The sequence below is a fragment of the Vitis riparia genome, chromosome 17 (assembly GCF_004353265.1).
Source record: "Vitis riparia cultivar Riparia Gloire de Montpellier isolate 1030 chromosome 17, EGFV_Vit.rip_1.0, whole genome shotgun sequence".
Lineage (NCBI taxonomy): Eukaryota > Viridiplantae > Streptophyta > Magnoliopsida > Vitales > Vitaceae > Vitis > Vitis riparia.
The window spans coordinates 19,883,223-19,907,738 of NC_048447.1; the positions used below are offsets into that span (position 1 = coordinate 19,883,223).

The 24,516-nt window shown below is 28.3% G+C and overlaps 2 protein-coding genes across 12 annotated transcripts; both read right to left on the reverse strand.

The window, feature by feature from the left end:
• Nucleotides 1-3,851: 3,851 nt before the first annotated feature.
• Nucleotides 3,852-6,922, reverse strand: LOC117904343 (MADS-box transcription factor 15-like). Of its 11 annotated transcripts, none has more exons than XM_034816916.1 (10): nucleotides 6,832-6,922; nucleotides 6,440-6,646; nucleotides 6,238-6,319; nucleotides 5,475-5,536; nucleotides 5,273-5,372; nucleotides 4,999-5,040; nucleotides 4,545-4,586; nucleotides 4,376-4,437; nucleotides 4,127-4,226; nucleotides 3,852-4,008 (listed from the first exon to the last, which is right to left on the reverse strand). In XM_034816916.1, the coding sequence occupies exons 2-9, from the start codon at nucleotides 6,619-6,621 to the stop codon at nucleotides 4,175-4,177; spliced, it is 624 nt and encodes a 207-aa protein (XP_034672807.1). In that variant the 5' UTR covers nucleotides 6,622-6,646; nucleotides 6,832-6,922; the 3' UTR covers nucleotides 3,852-4,008; nucleotides 4,127-4,174. The 11 variants fall into 11 exon arrangements, with proteins under 11 accessions (XP_034672807.1, XP_034672804.1, XP_034672808.1 ...); XM_034816913.1 differs by having other exon boundaries at nucleotides 4,376-4,443; XM_034816917.1 differs by having other exon boundaries at nucleotides 4,127-4,220; nucleotides 5,475-5,539.
• A 9,423-nt stretch (nucleotides 6,923-16,345) lies between these two features.
• Nucleotides 16,346-16,764, reverse strand: LOC117904888. The gene has a single exon (XM_034817695.1). The coding sequence runs from the start codon at nucleotides 16,663-16,665 to the stop codon at nucleotides 16,456-16,458; it is 210 nt and encodes a 69-aa protein (XP_034673586.1). The 5' UTR covers nucleotides 16,666-16,764; the 3' UTR covers nucleotides 16,346-16,455.
• Between the last annotated feature and the right edge of the window lie 7,752 nt (nucleotides 16,765-24,516).

The following is a 24,516-nucleotide window of genomic DNA, read 5'->3' on the forward strand; positions in this document are numbered from 1 at the left end:
ATCACTTGAAAAATTTTACCATTTAAAAATTAGAAATATTAAAAACGTTTTTTAAAATCACTATCTAAATAGGCTAATTCAACCTGATCTAATATTTTAAAAAGGAGTGGTTTCTAAGAGGTTTTTTAACCACATGAAAATTGTTATTGAAAAGAATATCAATAAAAAAATATCTATAAAATTAAAAAACAAAAAATATAGATTAAATCAAATTTATATTAATAAAGTCGTGAGTACAATCTTATATAATATTTTTAAAACTAAAAAGATAAATTATATAATTCTCTTATTTGATCTCCTAGATTTATCTCGATTCAAATTTGTCATGAATTTGGTCTTAATTTTGAAAAATGAAGTGCTTGTTTTAGCCTGTTTTTCATTTTATCCTCTTACATTAAAAATTCAACATCTTACTCCTCAAATTTATTGAAATGCAATACATTGATCCTAAACTTATTAAAAAAGTCAACAAATAGTTTGTTAAGTAATAAAAAAAAAACTACTAAAATGCAAAGAAAAACGTCTATTACCGAAGTTCAAAGTTGACACACTTGGTGGCTATGTGAGAAAATTACAAACAGTAATATAAACATCTCTTTAAAATAAAAAATTAAAATCGATAGAAATTATATTTTAAAAGCATTTGAAACTTATATTGGTGTTCAAACCAAAGTACTAAAAGAAACAATCTCTTTTATAATTTTATGAAAGATTTGTAATTAGGGGCAAAGTGGGATATTTAAATGGTTAAGAGATAAAATGTCAATATGAGGGGCAAAATAAAAAACATGTAAAAAATTAGAGGAATAGAGTGCATTTAACCCGAGTTAAAATAAATGAAAAGAATTTAAAATACCACATAAAAATAATTTATTAATTTATTTATTATTTATTTTCTTTCCTTTGTAGCTTCTTACTTCTCTTCTCAGAGTACTAGGCACAACTTTAGTCCCTTAGCTTGTATTCAATCCAATAAAATAGAGCTTTTCTTTAAAAGGAAAAAATTGTATAATATTTTTTTTTAATTTGAAAGTATTTTAAAATTTAAAATTTAAAATTGAAAGCTTAAAGTTTGTCCTTTCCTCTTAATACGATTTGGTTCACCCAAATTTTAATAGTATGATTTTTTTTTTTTTTTTATCTTATCCAAATCTTGTTAATAGAACTTCGTTAAAACCCATTTTGAAAAAAGAGAGAAAAATCAACTCAAAAATTGAAAGGTTAGGACTAATTTTAACCTAGTTTGGGAAAATAAAAACATATCATAAGATTAGAGATGTAAATAGGGCATGCCAAGTTCGAGAATACTCTCATCCTCCTATTTTGTAGGATTTAATGTAAAATTATATATAAATTAATATATTTAATACTCATATTAATTTTTTATTTTTAAAATATTAAATTATATATAATTTATTATTCTTAAAAAATTTATATTTAGTAAAATCATATAATAATAATAATAATAATAATAATAATAATTGAGGCGATGAGGGTGGGTAATGGGGTCTTCGCCTTCAATTTAGGATTTTAAATTAAATTTTTGTCATTCCGACCTCCACCTCAATTATTACTCCATGTCTCACCCCCTGACAATAGTGATATTCTCAAAAGTGTAACGAGCATCGCTCTAAGTCAAGGCCCACCCAGCTTTAAAACACGACGATACGTCCACATGATCAAAAGGCGAGTATTAAAAAGTGAACATTAGAGTTTTTTTTCTCCCATGGTGCGTGGTCTATGGCACAAGGATTAACAAGCATCTCCAACATATATGATATCATGAGTGATACACAAGTATGATATACAAGTGCAGAGCCGATGGAATCTTCCTAAGTCTACATGGGTACTTGTTTCCCACATGTTGGAGTAAAGCAACACTAAATGGATGTGTGACCACTGTAGCTTAATTCAATAGAAGATAAAGTGGAGCATCATTTTATCTACTTGGCTGTCTTCTTCATCTTTTGGAAGATAAAGTGAAAGCAAATCAGACTGTTCAGTCCATTTACCCTAAAAAAATATCTAAGTTTGAGACTAAAAAAATATCAGAGCCAGGCTGGTTGAATGAGTCATGTCATGATCTTTGATATTTTCTTCTTTCTTCCTTTTTTTTGGTCGGGGGAGGATTATACCATGGGATTATCTTAACCAGCACTTAATAATATCCAGTACTTAATCATTAGGCTAAAATGAAATCTTTGACCTACTATTTCTATATCTATCTCTATTCCGGGGGGGTGGGGGGGAGGTGGATGAACTTGAATCTTAATCAATTTCAACTTGGTGGAATAATATTCAAATGTGTGAGGAAGCATATGACCAATTTTGGTTAAAGGAGTAATTACTGTACAGGTACCAACAGAATCATTATGGTCATTAGCTAAACTTAGACATAATCATATAAATAATAATAAGTTGTTTTAATCAGGGATTTCAGGCTCTTAACTTAACAATGAAGACATTGTTGAGATTGATTTTTGAGAGGATACGATCTCTTTTTTAAATTTAATAATTTTATTAAAAGACATGAATTTTAATATAAAGTTTGGTACAATATGTCAAGATTAATCGTTTCTTTGAAAATTTGAATTGATTTATCTTAAGCTTTTGATTAAAATATATATATTTCAAACAAGATCTAAGTAATAATAAAAAGCTTGCCTTAAAAAATTGTAAAAAGGGTTTCAAAGCCTTTCTTAGAAACTTTTCTCTCCAAGAGCATCTGATCCTATTTCCAAAAACATACTATATGTATGTAAGGTTCTTTTAATAATAGAAGAGTTTGCTTAGTTTCCAAATCAATTGTAAGAAAATTTGATAAGTTCACATCTTTGAAGGGTATCTTTCAAATCCTTGTAAAAATCTCCAAGAAATGGGAATATATCCAGGATGCAAGGTAAAGCTAGCTCCATGATTACTTTCAAACAGTGAAGAAAAGATATGATCATGAGCAGTACTGTCATGTTGCCTTTTGTTCTCATCACATATATCATTCCCCACCTCCCCATATGAACTCAACTCCCAAACAAACCCTATATAAACCCTCCTCCCTTTGCAGTGAAGAACTCACCACATAGATATCCACCAACAGGCAACAGAAGCATAAAAAAACAATGGATTCCCATCAGAAGCTCAGAGCCATCAGGAGAAAGTTGGTCATGACATCCAAGGTTAAGCCAACCCCACCTTCTTCTACTGGTTCTATGTTCCTCATGGACCCCTCTGCAAATCATCTCCAGATCAAGAAGAAGCAGCTCTCGACGAATTTCGATACCGATGCACTTAGTTTCACAGACAACCTATACCAGGATGATGCAGGTGTAGATGCCAAAGCTACAAGCTATATTTCAGTTGTTCAGGCTCGTTTTAGGCTTGACTAATTCCATCACTGCAGGTTTTTTCAAGCTCAATTGTTCACTTCCCCCATTAGAATATCACTTGTGATGTACTTGTTTGTGTATCCATCTTTATTATGCCAAGCTTTAATAAAGTATCTAAGCGTTAATATTTTCTGATAATATGGAAATGGGCAGTGGGAGAATGGAGGAAGCAGCTGATCCAATGCAAATATGGAGTAATGGGGTTTGTTTCATAGGGTTTATGAAAACACAAAAACCCTAGTCCTATGTAGCAAAATAGATCAAAGGCATGCATATTCTGTATGTAATTGACTAGACCTTCATGCTAAAATTATTCTGACAGAGAAGAATGTTTCTTCTTCTAGGTGGAATATTTCTTGGATAAGTAATCCATTTCGACGCATGTATGTATATATATATATATATATGCGTACAGATAACACAGAAGATGAATAGTCTACATCCAGAGACGGTTATTCACAAAATATCTAAGTAAAAAAGCAGAAGCACCCGGATTAAGATAAGGCATAAAGCCATGGACAGCAACTTGTTGACACCAACTACTATACAATCCAAAACACTGCAAGCAACTGGTGGCCATTTGGAGCCTGCGGTTTAGGGGTCACCTCCATCCTGATCAGCAAGCCTGCAGTTAAGCAAAGATTCATTAAGCTCATGAACATGCATGAACAAGAATAGTTCTCAAGCCACAACAAGCCATTGTTCGATAAATTTGTCCTAAGTTTTTTCATTATGTAGCTTACATTCTTGCAGTCTGATGATGGCTCTTGCTGCCCATTCGCCCGTCTTTCTCATATCACAGCCCCGTCATGTGGACCGCCAAAACCACTGCTGCCACTGCTCCTAATTTCCCCCAAAAGATTAAGGTGTTAAAATATATAACAACTTAGGTTTACAAATTGTGGGCATATTATTCCATGGAGATATCATAAAATTAGGTTCTTCAGAAGAATTGATCTTCTATAAATTAACTTGGAATAACCAGTACTTACCTCCCAAATGCATCACATTCTTCTGCTCCAAAGGCTCTGGTGTTTAAGTTGGCTTCGTGCAGCTTAACCTCATAGTACAAATGAAAGCAGACTTCAAAATCGAATTAATTAACAAGCTATAGATCTTTATATAAATGTATATATAAGATGGAAGTTCTGAACATCTCACTTTCTTTTGGAGGCGGGTGTTGTCCTCTTGCAGGGCCCTTTGCTGCATTTTTCATGAACAAGTTCGAATTTGATTAAGTTTTTCAAAAAAAAAAAATATACTTAATTTCGTTCAACTTTGAATTACTTTTGGCTCGATCGTGATGACCAAAAAGAAAGTTAGAAAACATTAATTAGTAAATCTCTGTAAGGGCATTAGCATACAGGCAAATTCTCTGGAATCGGAATCCTCTACTGGTTAATGTGAGTTCTTGCTTCATCTTGCTCACATCAACCTTCTGGTGAATTCCATACCATTCAGCTAGTCTACTTAATTAGATTGTATTAATGATGAGTCCACCATATTTTTATAGAATTTACAGTCTTTCAATGGCATAACTTCCCATGACCCTAAGAATTTGAACACATGACCTTAATTTGATGAAGGGATTGGGTTAATTAGGTTAGAGTCTCACACGTTTTTTAAGCAGGCTGATGTGCTCCGAAATGATTCGCCTCTGTCCAACAAAAAATTAACTAATTGTCAAACAATTAATTAATCATTCATTTTCGAAAAGAATCTCAGTAGAAATCAATGACAGTGAGGATGTTTTCCATGGTTTAAGCCTCAAAAGAATGCCAACAGAATGAGTACTACGTAAATATTATTTACACGATCTCCATATCACTCTATATATTGGCCTTCTGTATATATATATATATATATATATATATATGAATGAATTATACCTTCTTAGCACGAATTCGTTCAACCCCATTTTTCAGCTGCCTCTCCAGCTGTTTTAGCTCTTTCATGCCCAGCGTCGACAAATCTTCTCCGGCCAAATGCCTGCAACACATGACAATTATGATAACGTACTGCAGTGATTATTATGATGAAGATGAAGATGATCAAGAAGAAGATAGTGAGCAGCTGATTTAATTTACATACTTATGTTTTGCTTCCAAGGTGTCTATTGTTCTCCTCAAGTTATCGATTTCAGACATCCAAAACTGCTATCAGAAATCAAATGTAAATCGTGAGTCCACTCCTACAAACACTTAAAACAAGTACAGATTCAGTGGAGTTCATAGTGTTCAACTTTACGAGACCGAAAAACCCTAATAGCACAAGGGGTATACATCATTAGAAAAACTTAATCAAGGTGCTTGCATACATATTAAGTTGTGACAAATCTTGCTGATTTTCACATCTATTGATGGTGTGATTATGAGTCCTCTAATACATAATAGGAGATTAATTGTGTACAACTTTTAAAATTTGCTTAATTAACTCCTAGAGATATCAAATTGTGTACATGATTTGATCATGTGGGTGCAATTTCATAAGCAATATATTCATATTATAAGAAGCTTTGAAACTGTACCTCCTTATCAAGATTAGATTAATATTTTAAAGTAGGAGTAAACATGATTAGATGAGATGATTTTGTATCCCCCACCCATCATTTTCCCATTTTTTTTCTTTAAATTAATGGAATATCACCAATAACTTTTGTCCAAATTCTCTTTCTAACCCTTTTGTCTTTATTAATCGACATCTCGATCAGACATGGAGATCCAGGTCCTAGGCCCATATGTTGTAGCAAGAAAAGACCGCATGATGAAGAAGGAAAAAGACTTCATATTATAATTTATATGACAAAAATAAAAAAATTAAATAAAATTTTGAGAGAAGAAATTAAAGTTGATACCTCAATTGTTCTAGAGCGTTGGTAATTATTGAATTCCATCAACCCAACTTCATTCCTATACCTGGCTATGCTCCTGTCCATGCTGCACCCATCAAACGAAACCGATGATCAATTTCATGTTTTTTTTTTTTTTTTTTTGTTGCAGAGAAGTGAAATTAGGTGAATTGGGAAAGGAAAAAAATGGAGATGAAGGAGAACGGACTCGTGGCTGGCGAACTGGTAAGCCTTGCCGGAGGGGGAGAAGATGAGGAGGGCGACTTCGGCATCGCAGAGGATGGAGAGCTCAAAGGCCTTCTTGAGAAGGCCGTTCTTCCTCTTTGAGAATGTCACCTGCCTGCTTGTAGAGTTCTCTATTCTCTTCAGCTCCACCTTCCCTCTCCCCATTGCTTATCCCCCTCTTCTCCTTCAACTACACAATAAAATTGAAACCGACTTATATAGTAGTCGAAAATAGAAAGAAAGAAAAGAAAAAGGAAAAACTCATAATATACATTTCCATGCATAGAAAGAAAAAAAGAAAGAAAAGGGCTATTATTATTATTATTGTTGTTATTATGTGTTTGGGTAGAAATGGAGGTGGGGGAATTGGCTTACAGTCTGGCGGAGATGACTCCGGTGACACGACGCCACTACCACCTTCTGCTTCCCAACTCATCCTTATCTTTCATTATTATTACCAAAATCCCATTGCTGAGTTTCTAATGGGGTGTACTCTCCATTAGGGTTTTTAAAGGTGCAGTAGGTGAGATTCAGGAATAAAAAATGTGTACGAAGTTTGAATTTTGTTGGGCATAAAATAATCTTTCAATCATAAAAATAATTTTGTAAAAATCATCCTATTTAGACAAAAATACCCTTAATCTATTATTATTATTATTCATGTCAGTGTGTCACATACTTTCTTTCTATTTGATATCATTATTTCTTGCTTTCATGAATGATGTTGTATGCTTCACAATATCTATTTATGATATAAATGATAATAAAAAAATTATTAGTTAGTAAGAGTATGTTTCTCCCTCTAATTTAAAAATAGTTTTTTTGTTTTTAAAAACATAAAACTATTTTAAAAAATTTGTAACATTATTTGGTTATTGTTTTCTAAAAACAATTTTTAAAAACAAAGTAAAATAGAAAACAATTTTTAGAGAATAAGTAAAAAATGTTTTCACTAATTTTTAAAAATAAAAGGAAAATATAGACATAAAACTTGTTTTTAAAAAAAGAAAAAAGAATGATGAAACAGACCTTTTTGTTTTTCTTTTTTCCTTTTTCCTTTTAAGTATAAGATACCGTTAGTTATTGTTAAGTTTTTTTATGAATTAATAAAATGGATGATAATGAAATATAACAAAAAGTGATTGTCATTTTCCTTTCTAAGTAGATTCGTTATACATCAAGGAATATCAAAGAAGTGAAAGTAAGTTCGCTTATGTAGATGGTTTATAAATCCATTATTTGTATACCTAGGATGACAAGAGAGTGATGGAATAAAGCAATAACTCAACTATGCTATTAGGGGTGAGTTGGGTATTAAAAGAAAAGAAAAAAAAAAACTAATCTCATTATGGTGACTATTCACACCTACTAAAATCTTCTTGTCATTATGTAATTTTGAGTAATCTTGTTAAGCAACTCAAAAAATATGTTTAGAATTATGGTATATCCTTTTAATTAAACATTACTTTTGTACACTTCATGCATCATTATTAATTGCTTAATTAGTTTATTAAATTTAAAGTGAAAAAAATAAAGAGAAATGATTATGAAGCTTGACTTCTCCCAAATCTAACCCATGAGGAATGAGACTAAGATATCATCCAACTAAAATTTTTTATTATTTTATAATTTATTTGTGAACAATCTCGTTCTTCAACATAAAAAAATAGGTTTTATTGGATCAGATTTTGACAATCTCATCTAAAAACCAATTAGTATTCAATAAGAATAGACTAAATATTTTATAATATTCGACATACACTACATAGATCTGTCCTAAGAATCATCATTTGAGTAACCTATCCGTAAATTAAAAAATATCATTATTGTTATTCAATAAATTTAAATGTGCATAATCCCTTTTAATTAAACATCAATTTAACAAAATGTATATAGTGCAATCACCATTATCAATTAACTCATTAAATTTAAAGTGGGGAAAATAGAGGAAAGAGAGAGAAATAGATGGAAAAATTGATCTCACTCTCACGTAGGTTGATGGGAGTGAGTAGGAAAGAGAAGGGAAGGAATGAAGGGGAGACGCGTGTCTAAGAAAATGAATGATTGAGGTGAGATGTGGATTGGACGGAGTTGGTTTCAAAAGAAGAAGGAAAGGAAGAGTCATGGAAGGAGATGATGACGTTTTTGAAGGTTGGGAGACACATGTCAAAATCAATCTTTGAGTCTTGACTTGGGGGAGGCCCATGTGGGTGTGGGTGTGGGTGTGGGTGGAGGAGATAAGTCTTAGGATTCATTTTGTGTTCCCTTAGTGCACCTCCATTTGTGATAATGGGAATAATCCTAGGACTTGACTTCTTCCCTCTTTTCTCACTTCTCTTCTCTTCTCTTGTTTATTGTTAATGTCCCCCTCTTCCTTGCTTTTCTTCTCTTTAAGTGAATGGTTTTTCATATAGGTATCTATTTATTTATAGTTTAGGGGTATTGATGTGAGAAATGATTTGGGAATATTTGATAACCTCTTAGAAATAAATGTTAATTTAAGAGTTATTGAATTATGAAGTCTGAATCAATTTTATTATATTTCGCATATAATATTAGAGATCGAGCTTCTCATTACGCTCGTGGAGGTTATTGAAAATTTTTTATTTGATAAATGGCGAGTTTGCTCTTATCATATATTTCCTCTTATAATTTAAGGTTTTGTTTTAGAAAAGTTATTTGAAATTGAGAAGAGAGTGGAAGTTATTATTGTACATTTTTTCTTTCGTTTAATTAATGGGTTCTTAAATGTTGATTCATTTTGTAAATATAAATATAAGGATTACATTAATCGTGTTTTTATGTTAAAAATCTCTTATTTTACTTTATTTTTTATTGGTATGTATGTGATTTGGTTAACAAGAATAACTCTTTTTTTTAATGAAATTTTATTTGATATTTCAAATATGAAAAAATATTTCTCATAATTAATTTATTCTCCTTAAAACCATTTCAAACACTAAAGTTTTCAATCCATTCAACATGTTTCAATTGTTTCTCATATTATTATATAAAAACAGCTTAAAATAGTTTCTAATTATTTAAAAAATTAATTTATTTTCATAATAAATTCTTTAAAAATTTGTTTTTAATTCAAAATTTGTCAAATTTATTTTTTAAGTTATTCTAAAAAGTTAACACCATTTTTAGAACCAGATTTGCTTTGATCTAATTTTGAAAAATAAACTTTTTGTTTATGAGTGTAGTTAGGCATTAGAGCTCCAAAGGAATGTATGATTTTCAAAGGAGAATTTTAGAATTATAAAAATTTAAATACATATGTAATTAGGATTATTTGATTAAAAAATCATTGAAAATCTAATTTTAAAAATTTAATCATTCATCATTTTTTGGTTTTATTTTGATAAAAATATAATCATAATTTTCTAGTAAAAACAATTATTTCTTCCAAATCTCACGAATAAATATTTAAAATAATATAAAATATTTATGTAAAAAAAAAATATTTTTCACGTAAAAACATGAAAAATGTTAGATTCATAAATTTGAGAAATATTTCATCTTTTTAATCAGTTAATTCTTAAAATTAAAGCCAAATTGATAGTATTAAAAGAAAAAAAAACTTTTATGGGACAAAATATGAAATAATTGTGAAAATGTAATGGAAATATCCCACTACACTTCAAAATTTCAAGTCCAACTACAACTGACGTCAAATCTCAATACATCTCCAGGGGACAATATTGTAAGATTCATAATCTCTTTTTTTCATTTTTCTTTAATCTTATTGGGTTTTGCCTTGGTGCCATAATAATAACGCAATAGAATATCGACACGTCCAGTTGCTTTAGGGAGATTTTTCATCTTGGAAGGTGGGGAAGCAACTCAACTTTCTCTGGAACCAAACAGCCCCAAATGGGGGCCAGATGACTTCATTGTCTAGACACAAATTGCACCACTTTGAACCAAAAAAGACTTCGGTGGAAACAAGAAGACATCCATGCAACTTGTAGTGGTGAGATGGGTTAATCAAAACCCAGCAACCTTCACCCACATTATCTCAATGGGATTCGCCCTAATCTTTGTATCAAGAAAAAAAATATGATAATGACCCATTCCTCTCTCTCTCTCTCTCTCTCTCTCTCTCTCTCCCCAGGTTCACAGAAACCATGAATTTTTGACAACATATATATTGTGTTATATGGTGGGCTAAGTCAGAGCATGTCTGGCTCTTGTCTGGTATTTATTGACTTTCATGCATTGGATTCTGCTATTTTTAAGGTTTGAGGGGATGGGAGAGAGAGAGAGAGACTCCAAGGCTCCAAGCCATGTCTGAGGTATGAGGTCATTGTATGAAAGTCTGCTGTCACCATACATGTAGTTAGTGGATTAACTCAGTATAGAAACCCTACTTCTACTTCATTAAGTTCATCCTACAATGCACACATGTGATTTTTTTCCGTGATCGTTCAAAAGTTCAAAAGTTACTACCGATACATTTTTCAGTTCATTGTTTCCGGTTTAATCCCGTATCTTAATTTCAAATCTTATCATTTATATCCAACTGTCTAAATCTTTTATTCACTAAATACCGTTAAAGTTCATCTTCCAAAAATAACGATAATCGGTGATTTTATAATGTTAATATATATATTTGATGAAATAATTCAATATTAAAAATCTATTTATAATGATTTTAAAAAGTGTTTTGAATATTTTTAATGTTTAAATGTTAAAAATGATAGAAACGTTTTTTAAAATTATCTCCAAACACGTTTTAAAGCTTAAAAAGTAAAAAGTAACTTAAAGTAATAAGTTAAATTAATTAATATTTTTCACATTTTTCTAAATTTTGAACATCATTTGTTTTAATAGTTTATGTCTCCTGCTTCATTTATTTCTCTTTCATAACTTTAATTATTAGATTCCGTTTAATAGTACTTTTAAAAAACATTTTTAATAAAAAAATCGGTTTTGAAGAAAAATCTAACATTTGACAAAATCCAAAAACAAATGCTTTTAAAAAAATTTAAAAATTACTTATAATATTTTATAAAGAAGCACTTTAAGAGAAAGTATTTTAAAGTTATTTTCTTTAAAATGATTTTAATGAAAGTGATTTTAGGAGAATTATTTATCAAGTGTTTCTCAAAAAACACTATAAGAATTTTTTTTAAGTGTTTTATAAATTTTCTAAAATCTCATTTGATAGTAATTCTAGAAAACGCTTTTAATATTTTTAATACTTTAAAATTTTTATCATTTAAATGTTAAAAATATTATAAACATTTTTTAAAATCACTCTCAAACACACTCTAAATGCATAACTTTTTAAAAAAACACTTTTTAGATTAGAAGTTGATAAGAGTGTTTAATAATATTTTTACTTAAAACATTTTTCATGAAAGTGTTTAGTCTAAAAGTGTTTTTAAAAATAAGTGATCTTACAACACTATAAATGATTTTTCAGATTTTTAAAAGTACTTCATAAAATTTTTCAACCACCTAATTTAAAAAAAAAAAACACTTTTTAAGATAAAAATTGCTTCATAAAATCACTGCCAAATAGACTCAATCAATATTTTAAGAAGTTTAAAAAAAAATTATTTTTAGGATCCAAATTTTATTTTTAAAACTCAAATATAAAAACTAATTAAATTTTATTTTTTTTGTGAAATTAAATAAATATCTATGTTTTCAATGGTTCTTAAAAGTACTTTATAATTTTATTTTCTCATTAAAGGTTTTTAGAATTCAACTTTTCTATGATGTTCTTGAACATGTATATTGAGGCATGGCATGCCCCCAAGCTAAAGTATCCTTTTTTCTTTTTGGCCCTTTTTCGAGGAACATTGTATGTGGCTAAGATGTGTAGGCAGACCAAAAACTGAAGCTTTTTTGAAGGGAAATTAAACTATTGTATTTTGGTCAATGTTGAGATTGTGAGGAAACATTATAATGTGAAGCTACCATGGAATAATGTCATGGGGGCATAATGATTTGGATCAACTTCTGTCATGATCTTTTTCAAACTTGCTTTTTCTCATGCACTTCACCTAGTTAAAAAAGTTACGTGCCACTTGCATGTGTAATGACACCAATAGCTGACTATATATTTATATGAAATCATTTTGTGGTGGAAATTTTCACTAACTTTAACCTCGGGTCAATTAGGGTTTATTTATTAGGCGAAAACAATAGGTTTCCATAATTGTCATTAAAAACCGGTTTTAGTTGTTTTCAGGAACAAAATTTTATTTACAAATCAAAATTATATGATATACGATTTCCTCGATTCATTATATTTGTAACAAAATTTTCTCAAAATTGAGAATAATTCTTTGAGATAACTGGTAAGAGAATTGCGACTGATGAATTACCTGTACTTGTTATGATATTGTTGATTTATATATAAAGAAAAAGTTTTTGAAATATTTTTCATATTATAAATAATTTCTTAAAATACTCTATAATAAGCATACGTATTTTCAAAAAACAAAAACAAAAACTCAATTTTAGAACAAATTCTTAAAAAATTCTTTTAATTATTAAATGTATTTTTCATTAAAGAACATTGTTTAGATGATAAATGTTAATTGTTTTTAGGAACAAAATTTTATTTAGACATCTAAATATGATATAGAGTTTTCTTGATATGTTCTCTTTTGTAAAAATCCTTTTTTGCAAACAGAGAATAATTTGTCGTGATAACTGAGAGGGAATCATGACCGATGAATTATAAGGAAAGCAATTCATTTTTTTTTTTTTTTTGCTTTGTTAGGATATTGTTCATTTATGTATAAAAAAATAAAAAATCAAAGTATTTTCTATATTTTCAAATAATTTACAAAAAATATTCACATGTCTTCAACTTATTGTATAAAAGAAATTAAAAATAAAAATAAAAATAATTAAAAAATAAAAACTTATTTTTAAAAATACCCAAACAGACCCTACTTTCTTATCCCCTAAGGTAGCTATTAGTAATGAACTCTAATGAGTGACATCAACCAAGCAAGATTGATGAGATGTGTCATCTTCACTTTGATCATATCCTTATTATTTAAATATATTTCTACCATTATTTCAAGTCTGACTTTAGTTGGGCCAAAATTAATCCTCATTTGTCCTATGTTGAAAATTTTAATATAATTTGTAAATTAAATAAATTAAATTTTTACCAATGCTTATATTTTATGTTTTAGAGAAATTAATTTCCAATTTTATTTTATATTTATGAAAAAAAAAAGAAATACATAAAGTAAATTAAAATTTATATAAATCTCAAATTTGCCCCATCTAATTATAATAAGATAATGTAGGAAAGTTGACCCACTAACATAGATGAAGATCAAGTGATATATATTGGAGCATTATTTGTTAGAAGACATTCCAATATTGCTCCAATTGGATTGCTTTCCACCCAGGCAATTCATTATGTTAGGGAAATGAATCTCATTCAACAAATATACTTGGATTTTAAAAAATAATAATATAATTTTTTTTTGTCTCTCTTTTTTTTTTAAAAAAAAAATTTAAATTATAAATTTTTAAATATTTTTCATTCCATGTAAATTAAATAAAATAATTTAAACTCTTTCCAAAATTTTTCTTTACTAAAAAAATAAGTGAAGATGTAAAAACATTTTATTCCTATTATTATATCTAATATATGGATGAAAGAAAATCATTCTACTACACTATAAAAATATCATATAACCATTGGACTCCGAAAAATCTCATGTAGCTCCCTTTGCTCCATTGGTGTGTCCCACCTCGTATGATCTTTATCAGACCATTTCCATTTTACAACATTTTTTTCTCGTAATATAGAATATGAAATTTGAAACTCTTTCCAAGAATGTTTTCCAGAAATTTGAAGAAAAATATTGGACAAATAAAATAAAAAGAAAAAAATAGAATGAAAGAAAAAAATGGATTTAAAATTAATAGATTATTTTGATATAATCATTCAAACTCATTTTGATTATTTTTCTTAAAAATTAAATAATTTGAAAATGGATCATTGTTAAATTAATTTAATTATGTTTTTTTTTTATTTACGGTAAACCAGACATAGAAAATTATTTTTCTTGTATTTTTTCTCCTTAATATTTTCTGAGAATCAAATGTAACCTAAAACAACAAGTCATGGACAAAAAAAAAAAAAACAAATTAATTAATAGATTAAATAAAAAGATTAGGATGGGAAGAATTATATGTTATTGAGTGGCATGGGTTGGGCTTCAACAAGGTGGAAATTGAGGCTGGCTCGGCCAGATTCCTGAATAGTCTAACCAGGGTGCTGGGCTTGGGCCAAGTCCCAGTTCAAGGCCTTCCTAAAATAAATTTTAGAAATATTTGGTTAAAAGAGATGAAATAATTCCCAAAATCGAAAATATAACCCTTCCCATGTTTTTATGAAAAAACAATCAATTTTTGACATAAATGTCCTTTTTTATTTCAGCTATTTACATGTAAGTTTTAAAAGAAATGATTATTTTTACAAGAAAATAATGAGGATATTTTTGTTCAAATAATGTCAAAAAAGGATGAGGTTAAATTTCAAAAATTGGGTTTCGAGAGACCCTTTTAATCAAATAACCCTAAATTTTGTTATCATTTGTTGTTGAGAGATTTAATCTTTAAATGTGCTATTGTTTTTTAGAACAGTTTTTTTTCAAAATATGTTTTGCAATTAAAAACTATTTTTTATTTTTTATTCTTAAAAATAAAAAATAAAATACTTTCAGAAATATCTTTTAATTAATTTATGTTGTATTTTACTTATTTTTTTATGATTATTTTAAAAATAATTATATAATTATATAAAATAAATATAAATAAAATACGAGATATATTTTTTTTAAATATATATTTAAAAATATTAAAAATAAATTAAAAAATATCTTAAATTTTTAAATAGACTTATATTCTACAAAAGATCAAAAACTATTTTTAAAAATTATTTTAGAAAACGTTAGCATTTGAATTTTGTTCTCAAAAACTATCTTAAAATTTTGTTCTATGTACCATTTAAACTTTCTTATAAGTACATTAAAAAAAATTATTATTAATAAAATATTATAAATAAATTTTAAATTATACAAAATCAACTCCACTAATTCAAATTTAATCTAGAGTTTGATCCCGCTCTAACCTAAACAATTTGAACATGAGTTAAGATTCGTCCAAATTATAACCTAACAGATCTGTTAAAAATAATTTTTTTAATTTTTTTTTGAAAATGGTTCAAAACCACATTTTAAATATGTGAATTCTATAAAACTTAGAAAGTATAATTTTAAAATATAGTTTTTAATATTAAAAACCAAGTGTGAAGATGTAATTTTAAAATTCGTACAAAAATCATAATATAAGGTTAAGAATTTTAGTATGACTTAAAAACAACACCACATATTGTAATGAATTTGGATGGCACGTAATGACATTCGCCATTATAATCACCCTTGTAATCATGTCAACTCTCGTATCGTCAAACATAATCTAACTCATTTAGATAATCATAATTAAGTCCAAATGACAATGTGTTTTATAATTATCCTTTACGTGTCAATGACTTTACTTTATAAACACGCTTTTAACACATAAATTTATTGACATAAAAAATTTTTAAACAAAAAGTTAGAAAAATAAAGTACGTGGCAAAGAGCAATTTGCACGGCCTTTCCAACCGTTGCTCACACCTAATGTATTGCCACGTATTTATCGTTTTGCCGAAAGAAGAGAAAAAATATAAATAAAAAAGACACGTGGGAAGCTGAGGTGTACTTCTCTAAAGGTTGACGTCATCCAGGCCCCTGTTTTTCAAAGCGTGAGGGACAGGCATCCTGATTATACAGTTTCCCCTGTTCTTGAAACAAATGCTTGCTAGGGTTTGCAAGTCTGAATCAGAGAGGGGATTTCGTTATATGGCAACATCAAACTTCAAACTTTTCAATTAAGAAAGCGTTCAAATTACAAACCAGTAATCAACAAACAAAAACGAGAAGATTTGATTATCATAGTCATCACCATCTAACCAGTGTAAATATGGACGCCAATGGCGATGAGAAAGATGGTGATGAGGCCGAAGTAGATGACGGTATGGACCAGAATAGACACCCCGCTTGTATGCATGCTTCCGAACTCCACCACCCTGTTTTTTCCAGGAACTTGAAACAGCAGCCCCGGCGTCAGCAGCACGAACAGCACCACCGCTATAAGCACCGGTCCCCAATCCGCCATTACTGACTCTGCTTCAAGAAAAAAGCTTTATGCTTTGAAAAAGAGGGATTTGAGTGGAGCAGATGCTTAAGCAACCTAAATAGAACCCAGATGGAGAAAGGGGTGCGAATCGAGGCTTCTCGACAGATGTTGACCTGCATTAGAACGTGTCGGCTTCTGGGGATTTGACTTCAACGGCTCTGATCTTCTTGGAACCTGAAAAAAAAAATTAAAAAATTAAAAAATAAGAATGGACACCAGTCTTTATCACACTTTATCTCGATTGATGAGGATTGAGGATTGAGGAGATTGTCGTATAAAGAATATGGGCCTCCTCAGGCCCAGAGATAGTTTGGGCCAAGGACGAGGGCTCTGGGCTCAACGTTATGCGTTCTGTTCTATCATTAAGGTGAGGATTGGGAATGTAAACGAGGCGGGATCGGGGAAGGTTCCCATGCGGTACCCATTTGTAAAATTATTCCCTTGTCCGCGCCACTCTTCTCTTAGAGTAAATGGGTGGGAACAAGAAATCTGACATCCCCGTCAGTATTTCCCCATCCCCGATGGAAAATCCCCTGTTTTTAATTTCATAATTTATATTTAATTTGTTTAATTTTTAAATTTAAAATTATATAAAAACTAGTATATCTAATATAAATATACATTTTTAAAATTTTAAAATATTAAATTATATATACTGCAATATTTTTAAAAAATTAATAATAATATGTCCCCTTCCCTAGGTTTTTAAAATTTTTTGATCCTTGACCTCAACCCTGATTACTACTGAACCCAAGGTACGGTTAGAAGGGAAAAAAGGTGAGGATTAGGGTTAGAGTTTTTGAGTGAGGGTATGTTTTTTTTATTTAAAAATGAAAAGAAATTAGTCTGGGGTAAAGGAATTGTTAGAATATTTTATTTAGTTGGTAATTTTATTATTATTATTTGCAATAGAATGCAAGTTACTGTCTTGGGTATTATTCATTTCAAGATAATTTTGAACTTCATTAAATTTAAATTAGAGTTGTAAAATTTAAGGGAATTATGTATTTATGGTCGATAAAGTTTTTAGAAAGGTTAATATAAGAAATTAAGTAGAGAATACTTTCTATTTTCTAATTTAATTCCTATTATATTTTTAATTTCAGGATTTTTTTTTTAGAGTAACTTTTGCGTTAGGAACATGGAAAAGGGGTATAAGTACTGATGGTATTTCTTATGTGGTTTTTATGTTTATTTAAATCATTTATTTTATTTGTTTTTACATGAGATTTTTGCAAAGCCATACCTTTATGGGGTATGAGTCCTCTTCGATTTTGAGCCTTTTCGGTTGAGTCTATTTAGCTTCCAACCATGCTTTTTTATGTTCAATTTGAGTGCCCTCTGTAAAGAATTAATATAAATGGACAAACCTAAAAATAAGTAATATAATATTAATTAGAGGATTATTCAAATAGTGTACTTTTTAGGTAATTCCATTGTATCAAGACTAAAAATAAAAATTTATTTCATGAATAAAGTTCAACTAAAAATTATAAATTAGTTTCACAATTTTTTTAGCATAGTTGTAAAAATAGTTTTTGAAAATATTGTTAGGAATATAATTTTATTTGAGAATTTAATTATAAAAAATCATTTTCATGTTTTATAATGGTGCATTGCTCTTATTAAATGAAGAATTAATTGGTTAAAAATTTGATGAAATAACCCCTAAATTTGTCAATTTAACAATTCCTATCTTTTTTCTTAAAAAATAACCCATTTTGGACATAGATGTCATTTGTCATTTTAAATATTTACATGTAAATGTTAGAAGAAATAGTTATTTTTACAAGAAAAAAATAAGGGTATTTTTGTCCAAATAAAATAAAAAAAGGTTAAATTTCAAATTTTGGGTTTTTAAAAACCCTTTTAATCAAATAACCCTTAAGTATAAAATATAATTTTTGTGAATTATTTAAAAGGTACCATGTATTTGTGGATGATACAACAATTTCTAAAACATATCTAAAAACACCTTAAATTTCTCCATATATTTTTAGAATGAAGTTTAAAAAATTATTTTTAATAAAAAAGTACAAGGTGAAAACTATTTTGTGCTTTTTAGAATAAAAATTATTTTCAATAACAATTTTAAAACAAGTCTTGAGTTGCTCCTTTTGTTGTTATCTTGAGTCACATGCATGGAAAACGTGGTGGAACATTTGACAAATTTGTAATCATTGTTTGGTTGTTTTTTATGCCTATATTCTTTGATTTTATCCTTTAATTCACCATGGACACAAATGGACACAAGGGTATGCTTCTTTCATGGCCTTTTCACATAGCATAGTTAGGAATAACATCCCTTCGTGGGACAATCCAATTGTTTTGGCCATTTAAATTTTAATGTAGAAAACATTGTTGGGAATTTTTTTATATGGGCTAACATTAATCACATAATTTGTATTTGCAAAAACGGGTTAATGAATAGTCTATTATATATAATGAGCCCAATTAACTCACATTTTGAATTGAGTTTTGCATTTTTTGAGTAGAAATTCAGTTGAGTGACAAGTGTAAACTATGGGTCTCATTTAAGCCCATTATGGGATGGCCCAATGAGAACCCAATTTGAGTTATGCTAAGTCCCCTTTCTAATCTAGATAAAAAGAGTTTTTTTTGTTTTCCCATAGAGTCACCATAGCTGTTATCAAGATCATAGAGAGGAAGACTTGGTTGCAACAATCAATCACGATTTTTAATGATGAATCAAACAAGTATGTTCTTTATAGTGATTTCTTATTATTAGTATCCTTTAATCATGTATAATTAATCTATGTGATTATGTAAATATTTTACAAACATTAGTTTAAGAACACAAAAATAAGATAATTCATACAAAATCATTTGAAATTTTAGTATGGTTTCATAAACCACGAGGCTCTCATTTCACTAGATGTTTCATATTCTTCATTGTATTATTATATACCTAGCATAGTCTGATCTTCGACTTATTACTTTTTTTAATAATCCAAATATCCTATATGTATGGTGCATTTGGAATATTAGAATAGAGAATAAAAATGAAAAATTCATTTTAATTTTCATTTATTTTTATAATCATTTTAATTTTTTTATCGCATAGGACGTCGTGATTCATTTCTATTTCCTCTTTTCTTCTATTTCTATTCTCGTAGACCATAACACCCTTATCGTTTGATATGTAAAAAAGAATAGGAAATGAAAATGAGAAATTCTAATTCACTCGATTTCTTATTAGTTATTATGTTTACAATACTTTCTAAAAATTGAAATACGAATGAATTAATATGTTTCCAATCCAAAAACACAAAACCTAATATCCCTTGCACAACATGAAATTACAAATATAAATTTTTTTCCTTGAAAGCTCCTTGAATAATTGCTAAAGGAATTATTGAAAACAAAAACAAACAAAAGCAAAGCCATTTGCTACATGCACTATCAATGATCAACAAATGTGAAAAAAAAAACAAAAACACCCAAAAAAAAAAAAAAAAAAACCTAAGAAACATCAATCAATCACTTTCCCTCCCACGTAAAATCAGACCTAAAAAAAATCTACGTCGCTTGATCAAGAACATTAGCGGGTAGGATTTAGGGTTTTTAGATTGGACCATAACGTATACCACAATCTCCAAGATCATGATGGAATCAACCAAGATAGACATGAATGTTGAGAGCCATGATGAGAATGGTAAAGATGCCAAAGAACAAGATGGTGTGTATAAGCATGGCCTTCCCATTTGTACCGAAGCTTCCAAATTCGACATGGCGGACGTTGCCTGGCAGCTGGAAAATCAGCCCCGGAGAAAGCAGAATAAACAGGAGGAGGCCTATCAAAATGGGTGCCCAATCCGCCATTTCCTCAATCTAATTCTCGGAGAGTTTGCCGAGGGAGAAGCTAATGAGTCTTGAAGTTAATAGAAGGCAGTCGGAGTATAAGAATGGTTGCATTCTTCCAAGTACTATCACTTTGGGAGACTATTCTTTTGGCTCAAGAAATGGATCATGGTATAATAGTACTCTAAAAGCCTTTCAACTTGGGTGAGAGCATCTGCTACTTTAGAATTCATCTATCACTATCCAGTCCTCAAAGGCCTGTGTTCCGTCTATATCAAGAAATGAATCCACTTATAAAAAGAAAAAGGAAAAAGGTAAATTATAAAAATCACTTAATAATTTGTCACTTGGGAATTGGGATATACCCTAATGACAATTAGGTTTTTTATAGCCCTCCAAACAAAGTCTCACTTAGTACTTGTCCAAAAAATGTTATAAGTGATTTTACTTATTATAAATTATTTTTTAATATCATAAGTGATTTTTCATATTTTAAAAATATTTTTTAAATTTTGTCAAACACTTCATTTTTATAATATAAAAAAACGTTTTTAACAGTTTTAATATTTGAATGATAAAAAACTTTAAGTATTAAAAATATTAGAAGTGTTTCTTATGATCACTGTCAAACGGGGTGTATTTAACAATGATTTTAGGAAGTGTTTATAGTATTTTTAACACTTGAGAATTTTTATTTTTTAAAATATTAAAAATGCTAGAAACACATCCTAAAATCATTGTTAATCACACTCTTAGAGTGCATTTGACAATATTTTTATTGAAAGTGTTTTTAATGAAATTGTTTTTTCCCAAAATATTTGTAAAATAATTACTTATCAAGTGTTTTTTTTTCATAAAACACTACAAGTGAGTTTTTAACGTTAAAAGTGCATTTGACAGTAATTTTAGAAAGTGTTTATAATATTTATAACATTTGAAAATTTTTATCTTTCAAGTATTAAAAATGCTAGAAATACTAAAATCACTATCAAACACACTTGTGATTTTTCAAAATTTTAAAAGTGTTTTCCAAAATTTATTAAACACCTAATTTTTTCCAAAAACATTTTTTTAGATTAAAAAAGTTTTATAAAATCATTATCAAATGAACTCTTAGAGTTTATTTATTCTTGTAATTTTTTTTTTATCTTTCTTGATTTGAACAATTCTATATTCTCCTTAGTGTATCAGATTTGAGAGTAATACTGTACATTCCATAATTTTTGTCACACTTTTTATCTTAATGGACAAAAAATATAAGAAAATATAAAAAATAAAAATTGAAGAAAAATAAAAATTATTGGGAGAATTGTGCTTTGACCGATTGGGCCTTGAAATTGACCTTCAGTATATGTAAGTGGCATAATTGGCATGAAGGATATGAAATTATAAGAGATAAAAATATCTTTCAATCTTTTTTTTTTTTGACAAAAACTAATTTCTATTTAAATTTAAAAATATTTATAAAATAATAATAATAATTTATGTTTTAAAAAAACTCTCAGATTTATTTAGAAAAACATTACAATTTATTAATTTTTATAAAGTTATCCCCGTTTATCCTAAAAAATATTTTAAGTTAATTATAAAAAAATAAGAGAAAAAAAAGTTCAAAATTAAAAAAAAAATTTGATTTCAAATTCTAAAAAAAAATATTTATTTTACAAAAAATAATTTATTAAAAGAAAAAACTCAATTTATTAAAAAGGGAAATTGGATTTTATTAAAGAAAATATTTTTTTTGCTTTTCAATTTTATTCTAATTTTTTTTTCTACTTTTATTAAAAAAATAGATTTTCAATTTTTATTTTGAAGAGTTTTAGTTTTATTTATTTATTATTATTTTTAAGTTTTTGATATGATTTTTAGGTTGGATTTTTTATTATTTTTTCACAATCAGTAAGGACATTTTGAAAAATATTAAAATTCTATATCATTCTTCTCAATTTCTATACTTCTACTGTGTTTTTACTTAAACAGACAGGTTTTGTGGACTTAAGGCCAATTTTTTTACCCAATTAGATCCAAAGCATAATTTTGCCAAAATTATATTTAAAATAAATAAATCATTTTTATGAAATTACATATTATTAACTCAAATTACAACAGAATACAAGCTATTACCTTGTTTAAATTAATAATTTTTTTAATCAAACTTTATATTAAAAAAAAAAAAGAATTTAAACATTTCTCCTTATTGAAGCAATGAATCCATAAGTCCAGCTATGAGCATCATGCTTTACTCGTAATGTTTCCATGGAATCCGTTAAAGAAAAGAACTAAAAATAAAAATAAAAAATTGACCAATTTTTTAAAAATATTTCAAATATTGTATTCCAAATATAATTTTAATAAACCCTAATTCATTTTAAATTAGGGATGGTTTATTAAATTATTTCTAAAGTAATTCCTTTATAATAAGACTTTTATTATTATAAATTATCTACATCTCTATTCTTTAATGCATTCCCATGAGGTATGCCTGACCCATTAGTCTATTCTTTACAATCCCACATCATAGCTCACACATGTATTCTTGAATGCATTCCCATGTGGTATGCATGACCCATTAGTCTATTCTTTACAAATCCCACATGCTCACACCCTTTGACCCAATAATGAAAAATTCAAATTCCCTTCTAATTTTGTTTGGCTGCCAAGAAAGGTTATCGGGGACAAAAGTTTTCGTATTCAGCAACATGGATTTGGATGGGGGTATTTGTTTTTTAAACTTTTTATTAAAAATAATTTGTTTTTAGACTTTAAGTCATTTATTTTTCTATTTTTCATAACTTATTATAATTTTTTTGTTAAATAAAAAAACCAAAATATTTAGCTTTTTCTAAATGGAAAAAGTAAATATTGATTTTTTTTTTTACTTTTTAATGTTTAATATTTAATAATAATTTGTTTTTAGACTTTAAGTCATTTATTTTTCTATTTTTCATAACTTATTATAATTTTTTTGTTAAATAAAAAAACCAAAATATTTAGCTTTTTCTAAATGGAAAAAGTAAATATTGATTTTTTTTTTTACTTTTTAATGTTTAATATAAATAAATTATTAAAAAAAAACCTAATATTTAATATTATTAAGCATTAAAGTTATATTTAGAACTAAGTAAAAAAATAAACACCACTTGAGTATAACCCATTCATTACTTTAATCTTGTTTGAGAAAAACATAACATACATATACCTTTTGAATTAAATAAAATATTGAATTAAATAAAATAATGACTATTGTTAAGGTACTGTATTTATGAAAGATGACACGACCAACCCTCCGATCTATCAACAATCTCTCTCCCCCCCCCCGGATTCGAACCCGTGACCTCGACTCTGATACCACTTGTAGGACTTCAGATGCTACCAACTCTTTTAAAAGCAATTGCTGTTAGGAAATATGCATACCATAACCTTATAATGCATTCACCCAAGCGCCCATGGCGAACACAAGGGGAGTTGATGAATGTGACCAACCCTCCGATCTGCCAACAGTAACTTTTGATTACAACAAAAATTAGAGATCCTATCATAAAACTCCAATAATAATTTCGAGGGATTCACCAAGGAGTACCCTTGGATAAGAGTTTCGAGGGATTCATTAAGGAGCACGGGGGTGTGCTACATTGGAAACATGTATAAGACCAAGACCTTAGGTGTGTATCCAATTTGGTAAAACCGTGTACATTTTTATCATATCTAATGGATTATTTAGTAATAAAAAAATCACAGTGATACCTTAGGAGTGCTTCTGATTAAGAATAAACGATATACATTTTTTTTATGCCTAGATGGGTTTTCCACCTTATATTCACTATTCATAAAATAGGTAATAAAAAATTAATTTAGTGATTAATTCAAATATTACACCTTTAACATAGTTCCATTATATCATATGAAATTTATTTCTCATTATAAATTTCAAATCATCAGTGTTTTAAATTTTTATCACATTTTTTATTATTAACCAAGACATCTTATTTGATACTCAAAAATACTATT

Excerpts from the sequence above, each read along its gene's own strand:
- LOC117904343 (XM_034816910.1), bottom strand. The coding sequence starts at position 6,621 with ATGGGGAGAGGGAAGGTGGAGCTGAAGAGAATAGAGAACTCTACAAGC. Across the intron at positions 5,373-5,474 it reads ACCTTGGAAGCAAAACATAA|GCATTTGGCCGGAGAAGATT; the intron begins GTATGTAAATTA and ends CATGTGTTGCAG. Across the intron at positions 5,041-5,272 it reads AACGAATTCGTGCTAAGAAG|AGGCGAATCATTTCGGAGCA; the intron begins GTATAATTCATT and ends TTTGTTGGACAG.
- LOC117904888 (XM_034817695.1), bottom strand. The coding sequence starts at position 16,665 with ATGGCGGATTGGGGACCGGTGCTTATAGCGGTGGTGCTGTTCGTGCTG.